The sequence below is a fragment of the Mus pahari genome, chromosome 5 (assembly GCF_900095145.1).
Source record: "Mus pahari chromosome 5, PAHARI_EIJ_v1.1, whole genome shotgun sequence".
Classification (NCBI taxonomy): Eukaryota; Metazoa; Chordata; class Mammalia; order Rodentia; family Muridae; genus Mus; species Mus pahari.
In genome coordinates this window covers 17,655,865-17,664,571 of record NC_034594.1, presented here as the reverse complement: position 1 = coordinate 17,664,571, position 8,707 = coordinate 17,655,865, and the positions used below count along the sequence as shown (strand labels likewise).

Sequence of the window (8,707 nt, the reverse complement as noted above, 5' to 3'; positions counted from 1 at the left end):
ACCTCAGCTTTCAGGGCCCTTGGCATGAAACTGTTGTGCGACTATTTCCTGATGAGCTTTTCCCCAGTGATGCAGTTGCCATTGAGTCCCTCGTGCCCTTTTGAGTAAACCCTATAAACTCTGGTTCAGTGGGCTAGATTCAGATGGACCCTTTCTGGGGTTTAGCACGTGGTTGTTCCCATTCGCGTAGATCTAGGAAAAGTCACAGAAAGATCTCAGGGGACGTGGCAGTGGGTTTATGTGGGCAAAGACACCTCTGGTCTGTGGTGATTTTAATGTGGACCAGTTTAAAACAGCTCTAGTTCACCAAACCCAGAGGTCCAATTTTAAATTATTAAATACAGTCTCTATCAACAGATTCAACCAACCTAGGGTAGAAAATACTTAAAAATAAACTGCATGGATACTTACTATGAACAGGTTATTTAGTGTTATTATTTCCTATCCAATGTGATATAAGACGTATTCACACAGCATTTATACTGTGTTGGGTATTATAAATCATCTAGCAATAACATATAGAATTGAATAGGTTTTATGCAAATACCGTGCATGCCAAGTATCTGTTAAGGATTGTGATGGATAATAGTAGTCTGCTTGACCACTTCTGAAATCAACTGAAAACAAGTCCCTTAGCATTCCTGTGAGGGGTTTTCTTGATCGGATCGTTTGAGACGGGAAGACCCGCCCTAAATCTGGGCCACACCTTCTGGAGGCAGCCCACACGAATGGCCATAAAGATGGAAGCTTTTTCTTTTTGCTTGCTTGCCCTCACTCTCACTGGCAAGTTCAATGCCCTGTTACTGAGGCATTCCTTTGCTGGTGTTAGCGCCTACTCCTTCAGGGGTACAATGGAGACTGAAGCCCGGCATCCTCTAGGAATCCACAGCTACTCTAGCACCAGACCCGGACACCCAGTCTCCTGGGCTGAACAACTAGGAATTCTTGGCCTTTCCAATGGGAGGGTAGTCATTGTTAGGCTAGCTGGAGCACAGTCTGCGAGCCACTGTAATAAATCCCCTTTTAATAGATATATTCTTTCTACTTATCCTCTTCCTTTAGACAATCTTGACCAACACAGGGCTCCTGGGAGCGCCTCCTACAGATTCCAAGGGAATAATAGTCCCAATGGCGCTCAGCGGTGTGTCTCCAACAAGACTTCAGACTTCAGTTGTGGGTCCTAGCCTGACTTGAGTGAGCTCTCTGCCTGCCAGCGCTGTCCCTCGTCCAACCTGGCTCTGGCAGGAAAGAACAGCCTCCATTTGTCTCTTGGGTGACTTCGGAGAGTACTCTCATACTGACTATTTTCACCGTCATTTTCAAAATAAATGGTTTTCTTCTGAGCGAGAGCTTTCTGGACACTTCTCTTTCCGGGTTCCTTCCCCAGCTGCTCAACAATAACTTCATTCTTCTGCCTCTGCCCAAAAGAAAACCGGAAATGGGAATCCCTCTGGCCCCTGGTTTATTGTTGTTGTGGTTGTTGTTGTTTGGTGGAGGGTTTGTTTGTTTGTTTTTCTTTTTTGAGACAGGGTTTCTCTTTGTAGCCTTGGCTGTCCTGGAACTTACTCTGTACACCAAGCTGGCCTCGAACTCAGAGAGCCCCCTGCCTCTGTGTCCTGAGTGCTGGAATTAAAGGCGTGCACCACCACCACTTAGCCCCTGAGACCTTAATGTTGCCGCAGCCTCTTTCCGTGGGACTGGGGGACCTGTGACTCACATTGTATAGTCTGCCATCTTCTGCTGTGTAGATCTGTGGGAACAGGCCATCAGCATACCGAGAAGCCACGAGTCTCCTCAAAGAAGTCACATAATCTGTATTTTTATAAAGACAATCAAAATGGTGTATCAGCAAAGACTCTCTGGTTTTTAAACATTTTTCTCAATAATTTGTAATGCTTTGTATTCTGTCCTAAGTCATAAAGTCTCTCAGGAACTATGATAAACATAAGTGCTTATGACATGCAGAAGTCTTGGAAATCGTGTGGGGTGGGTTGGAATTCATTTTCTGCTTCTTTTAGGTAGAACAATTGAGGCAAAGCTCAAAATCACAACATGAAAACCGTGCTTAATACCTTAAGTCTTACTGAAGGTTTGGACTTAGTTTATAAAACTTGGGGGGGGGGGAATGGGCACGCATGTTACACACCCTTGTAATCCCAATACCTGGGAGGTGGAAGCAGGGGGATGAGGAGTTCAAAGCCAGCCTGGGTTAAATGCATATGAGACCATCTCAATAAACTAAAAATATGGGCGTACACATGCACACACGTAAGCACACCTGAACCCACACAAGCATGAACATTACACAAGCACACCACACCACACACATTCAAAACAAAATTTCAAGAGGAATTTTTTTTAATTAGCCAAGCATAATAAATAAATATAAAAATTCAACTTAGGGACTACCTACTGCTCAGGTGAAATGAACTGAGCAAGTAACCGATCCAGAGGACCCAAGCATGATGTCAGAGTGATGTCAGCATCACAAGATTTGGCTGAGGCTTGAGAGGGGCAGGTCTGTGGACAGCTCAGCAGCCAGCTGAAATGCACACTGGGTTCCCTGTCACAGGATTACTGGGTGGTTTGCTCAGCTGTGCAAACATTTAGGTACATAGTCTACCTAGCACGCTCTGTGTGTCAGAACCAGTCCAAACTGGACAGGAATATAGCACTACCTAAGTGCATGTCCAACCCTTCATGGATCTGTCAGAGTCCACAGAGCCTCTCAGGATGAGCTGTGATGGTGGAAGAAGACGAGGTAAGACTTCTCAGAGACATCTTTAGAATGATGACGACATCATTCAAGTTAAGGGATAATTTGGAAACGTTCTTAATTTTGAACAGGGAGGAAACTAAATAGAGAGCTTAAACTTGGGGATTTTATGTCTTTCCTTTCCTCTTCTCTACCCTTTCTTTCCTAGGTAAAAGGAAGCGGAGTTGAAGGGACAAAGGGGGTTTAGAGTAAAATTATAAGAAATTAGGAGGCTGGAGAGATGGCTCAGCAGTTAAGAGTACTGATTGTTCTTCCAGGGTCCTGAGTTCCCAGCAGCCACATGGTGGCTCACAACCATCTGTAATGAGATCTGATGCCCTCTTCTTTTGTGTCTGAAGACAGCTACAGTGTACTTATATATGTACTTATATATAATAACTAAATAAATCTTTAAAATAAAAAGAAATTAGGAATGGGGGCTGGAGAGGTAGCTTGGTGGTTAAGAGCACTGACTGTTCTTCCAGAGGTCCTGAGTTCAATTCCCAGCAACCACATGTTGGCTCACAACCATCTATAATGGTATCTGTAATGGGATCCTATGCCCTCTTCTGATGTGTCTGAAGACAGCAACAGTGTTCTCATATAAAATAAACAAACAAATAAATACATTTTAAAAAAGAAATTAGATATATGGGATGGGTTGCTAAATTTATTTTTAAACAAAGCATTGTGGAGCCATAATCTTACACTGGTAGAAATCTTTATAATTGGTGCAAAATTGAAGTTATAATTTCTTACACTGGTACGGAATTTTTATATTGATACAGATTTAATGTGTGCATTTGTATAAATTTTTATACTAATATAAAATTTGAAATTAATATTGTTACTCGTGAATAGGCATTGTGATTTAAGAATACAAGGCTTAGACCCAGTCTTTCTGATAGCTGCTATTATAAACTGTTTAGGATGATTAAGTAACACAAGTTAAGCACCAGATAGTAAACTCATGGTTACATTAGATTCTGATTTAATTATAGTAAGGTGCTTTCAATATTATTCAATTAGAAATACCTAAGAAATAGCACCTTACTCAATAATAGTGGGAGATTTCAACACCTCACTCTCATCAATGGACAGATCATGGAAACACAAACTAAACTGAGACACATTGAAACTATCAGAAGTTATGGACCAAATGGATTTAACAGATATCTATAAAATATTTCAACCTAAGACAAAGAATATACCCTCTTCTCAGAACCTCATGGTACCTTCTCTATATAATCTGTTGAAAAACAGGCCTCAAAAGATACAAGAAGATTGAAATAACCCCCTGCATCCTATCAGACCACCACGGACTAAGGTTGCTCTTCAATAGCAACAAAAACAACAGAAAGCCCACATACACATGGAAGCCGAACAATGCTTTACCCAATGATAACGTGGTCAAGGAAGAAATAAAGAAATTAAAGACTTTTTAGAATTTAATGGAAATGAAGATACAACATACCCAAACTTATGGGACACAATGAAAGCAATCCTAAGAGGAAAACTCATAGCTCAAAGTGCCTCCAAAAAAAAAAACTGGAGAGAACATGCACTACCAGCTTAACAACACACCTGCAAGCTCTAGAACAAGAAGAAGCAAACACACTCAAGAGGAGTAGACGTCAGGAAATAATCAAACTCCGGGCTAAAATCACCCAAGTAGAAACAAAAAGAACTATACAAAGAATAAACAAAACCAGGAACGTGTTCTTTGAGAAAATCAACAAGATAGATAAACCAGACTAACCAGACTAACCAGAGGGCACATAGACAGTATCCAAATTAACAAAATCAGAAATAAAAAGGAAGATGTAACAACAGAAACTGAGGAAATTCAAAAAATTCATCAGATTTTACTACAAAACTTCAACAAAACTGGAAAATCTGAACGAAATGTACAATTTTCTAGATAGATACCAAATACCAAAGTTAAATCAAGATCAGATAAATTATCTAAACAGTCCCATAACCCCTAAAGAGAGAGAAGCAGTCATTAAAATTCTCCAAACCAGAAAAAAGCCCAGGACCAGATGGGTTTAGTGCAGAATTCTGTCAGACCTTCAAAGAAGACATAATACCAATACTCTTCAAAGTATTCCACAAAATAGAAACAGAAGGAACACTACCCAATTCATTCTATGAAACCACATTCATGCTGTGTATTCTCCCTTGGAGATGGAACAGTTTTCATCTAGTCAGGAACTTGTCACAATTTCCTTTCACAGAGGACATCCTAAGATTTCTTTTTCTACTTCTATAATGTTTAATGTTCCAAATAGAATTTTTTTGTTGTTTTGTTTTGTTTTTTGAGACAGGGTTTCTCTGTATAGCCCTAGCTGTCCTGGAACTCACTCTGTAGACCAAGCTGGCCTTGAACTCAGAAATCTGCCTGCCTATGCCTCCCAAGTGCCAGAATTAAAGGCGTGCGCCACCACCGTCCAGCTCCAAATAGATTTTAAAAACTGGTTGAGTGCATATTACTCTTAGCGTCAAAAGATACCATGTATATTTAAGAGGCATTTAACTATTATAAACTATTTTGATGACTTAAAAAATGTTAATACTGAATTGTATATATTTTAAAATAAATTTTGTTAGTTTAATAAAAAAGAAAGAAATAACCCTGTCTCAAAAAAAACCAAAAAAGAAAGAAAGAAAGAAAGAAAGAAAGAAAGAAAGAAAGAAAGAAAGAGCTAAGAGTAGTCAAGGTTGAATAGTTCAGATATACTATACATACATGGATAGTCTTCAAAAACAACAGAAATCCACAGATGATGACATTTAAAATCATTTCATTATTAATAGAAACTTTGACTAGGAGACATGTCTGCTCCTGACAGGAACCCCTTCATGGTTCAAAAAAGATATTAAACATCATAACCTCCATATGGAGTTGCTCCCATTGTGACAAGTTAGCCACTGGGCAAGAATTGCACTAATTCATCTGCAGACAAAAGAATACTGACCAGGAAAGGACACAAGACGCAGGATAGTCGGCAGCTTAGCTCTGCCAAGACAGAGTAACATAGTCCTTCATAATAATTCCTGCTACACTTAAGGTCTGTCAGATGGTTCAGGGGGCCAGAAAGTTGAAGACAGATGCACCAACGTTTTGAGGAACAGAGGACTGTCCAGGTAGTCAGCTGTCTTTACAAAATGTTTAAGTTTTGGGAGCTATGTTTTTATGCTTCCTATATATTCAAGTAATACTTAAATTGTTCTTGGATCTCTGACAGGGTTGAAGAGTATAATAGTCTCATAATCAAAATTAAGCTGCTTAGCACTAAGGAAGATGATCTAGATTTGAAAGTGTGGCTTTCAGATGGTAATGCAAGTTAAAATCATAACATAATTCAGGTATAAAATAGTAAACTCCTTAAGTATGGGTAGATGTTAGAGTAATGTAGCAACACTGACAAAATTGATGGATTGGACATTATCAATGTATATCATACCTTATAGTTTGCATAAAATCATCTTTTCAAATCTAGAACATCTTTAATGTTAAACAACTTGAGTTTAATTGTGAGACTATAATTAGTCTTCAACCCTGTCAGAGATTTGAAGAGGAATTAAATATTACCTGAGTCTGCAGGAAGCACAAAGGCACAGCTTCCAAACTATACAAATGATAGAGACAGCTGTTCACCTGGACAGTTCCCAACATTTCTCATAATGAGAGATCCTGTCTCATAAATAAATGAATCAATCAATCAATCATCAAGTGGAGGGCTGTAGAAATGGTCCAGCAGGTAAAGACACTTGCCACCAAGCTCAGGGACCTGAGGGCCCCAGGACCTACAGATGAAGGAAGGGCACTGGTTCCCACAGATTGTCTTCTGGCTGTCATATACTTCATTTCCCAGCTAAATAAGTAAAATATAATTTAAGTATTTTTGGTTTAGATTTTCAATTTGTTCATCTGCTGTTTTGTTTTGCTTGAGACAGGGCCTACTATGTAGCTCATGTCCTGGAACTCTCTATGTAGACCAGGGTGAACTCACAGAGATCTACCTGCTTCTGCCTCCCAAGTACAGGGATTAAGGCATGCACCACCTCACTCAGCAAGAAAAGAAAAGAAAAGAAAAGAAAAGAAAAGAAAAGAAAAGAAAAGAAAAGAAAAGAAAAGAAAAGAAAAGAAAAGAAAAGAAACCATTTATGCAAATGAATTATTTATTCTAGCTAGCCACAAAATCCTGGTATTTTATTTACAAGCTGTAGGCCTAGATTTGTCTAAAGAAAAGGCTCCATCTCTTATGATAATAAACAACATACAGTAGGAACAAATGAAAAGCAATTATGAACAGTATTGGGAGTTAAATTTATAATGTCCAGTCCAACAAATATGAGACAATTACAAAAGTTACTAGGTGGGAGTTACATTCATAATATCCAGTCCATTTATATTTGCAGAGAGTGGGAGAAAGCAGACCAAAAGATTGCTGGATGTTGATGGTTACCAGCCTAGTCATGAAAGCAGTGACATCATCCTCCGGCCTACACACACACACACACACACACACACACACACACACACATGCACACACACATCATATACACATACACGAATGAAGTGAGGCAGTACTGCATAGTTGCAGTTGTATTCCTCTGTGATGTGCATATACTGAGTTAGAGCATCTGCAATCTGTCCCCCTGACAGAGATGTGGAGTCCAAGCAAGTGCAGAGGCCCGTGGTTTCTGAAGGGCTGAGGAAGCCTGCCTGATGGAAGGCTGTCAGGGAGCGCCGTACCTTCACTCTGTGGGAATCCGATCTGTGATAAGATCTGCTTCAAGGTCAGCTTCTTGCTCTTTAGCCCGTGCAGCTGAAGCCATCTCTCCGATGAAAGGAGACTCTGCTCTGCCATGCAGTCCTGGTCTTGTTCAGTCGCTCCCACCTCTGTGCCTACTGCTCTGAGACAATATGGAAATGTGATCCTGATTCCCCCATCTCTAAATCAAGACCGTGAGTCACAAGGGGCCACCTGAAAGGAAAACTGTCAAACTCAGGACTCCTGAAAACAGGGCAGGGTGGGGATCTAACGTCAACATTGAGATTGACTTATTATAAAATACGGTATACTCATGAAATAGAATTGCGCTTACCCATTAAACTTACAGTATAGATGCATACTACCAAGTGCTATCCATATACTCATGCTGTGAAACATCTAGAAATATAAAACACACTACTACAGTAGAAATGTGTGCAATTTTGCCTTTTCCGTTGTGTCTCAGTTTTTGCATTATTTGGACATTTTGAAAGTGGGGTTTTACTTTTATAATTAGAAAAATACAAGACTCTTCCATTTTGAAAAATAAACCCTGTCCCCATAAGCCACATTGCACATCCACATGCTAATTATATTTACACAGAATATTTTGAACCCAAGAAGGATAAAGAAGATAAAAGACTGGGGTGGGCTAGCTAACCAGGAGGCAATGGCATTCAGCAGCCGCTCGGCCACACTGGATCACAAAGGTCTACACTCTGGATGCAGCCACTCGGCCACACTGGAACACAAGGGTCTACACTCTGGATGCTTCGCTTTCTGAGGCTTCTGTCAAAAATTGGACTTCATCGTTCTAGCTGATGGAAGCAGCTGTTCTGGGATCAACTGGACTCAAAGCAATATGCAGCATATTAAATTCATATCAACTGGTCTAAATATAGCTAGTTTACACAAGAAGAAGAGACTGCTCCAAACTGTAATACAATATCTTAACCTGCTCACCACAAGTGTGTGTGTGTGGGGGGGTGCTGCTGAGAATGGGAACAAGGATAATCTTGGAAGACCAGGGTCCACCAATTGTATCAATAACTGGGTGGCAGCAAGACAGTTTTTTGTTTGTTTGTTTTGTTTGGTTGGTTGGTTGGTTGGGTTTTTTGTTTTTTTGGGTTTTTTGTTTTTTTGTTTTGGTTTATTGAGACAGGGTTTCTCT

General features: G+C 40.0%; 1 protein-coding gene across 2 annotated transcripts in view; it reads right to left on the bottom strand.

Annotated features, from left to right (window-relative positions):
* Nucleotides 1–8,707, bottom strand: part of Vwa3b (von Willebrand factor A domain containing 3B) — a 154,125-nt gene that overhangs the window by 140,096 nt on the left and 5,322 nt on the right. The window contains exons 2-3 of one of the 2 annotated variants that reach the window (XM_029539034.1): nucleotides 7,518–7,749; nucleotides 1,718–1,812 (exon numbers count right to left, since the gene is read on the bottom strand). In XM_029539034.1, coding sequence (XP_029394894.1) covers nucleotides 1,718–1,812; nucleotides 7,518–7,632 — 210 coding nt within the window. In that variant the 5' untranslated portion in view covers nucleotides 7,633–7,749. The remainder of the gene's footprint in view (nucleotides 1–1,717; nucleotides 1,813–7,517; nucleotides 7,750–8,707) is intronic. The other variant, XM_029539035.1, reaches the window with a different exon arrangement.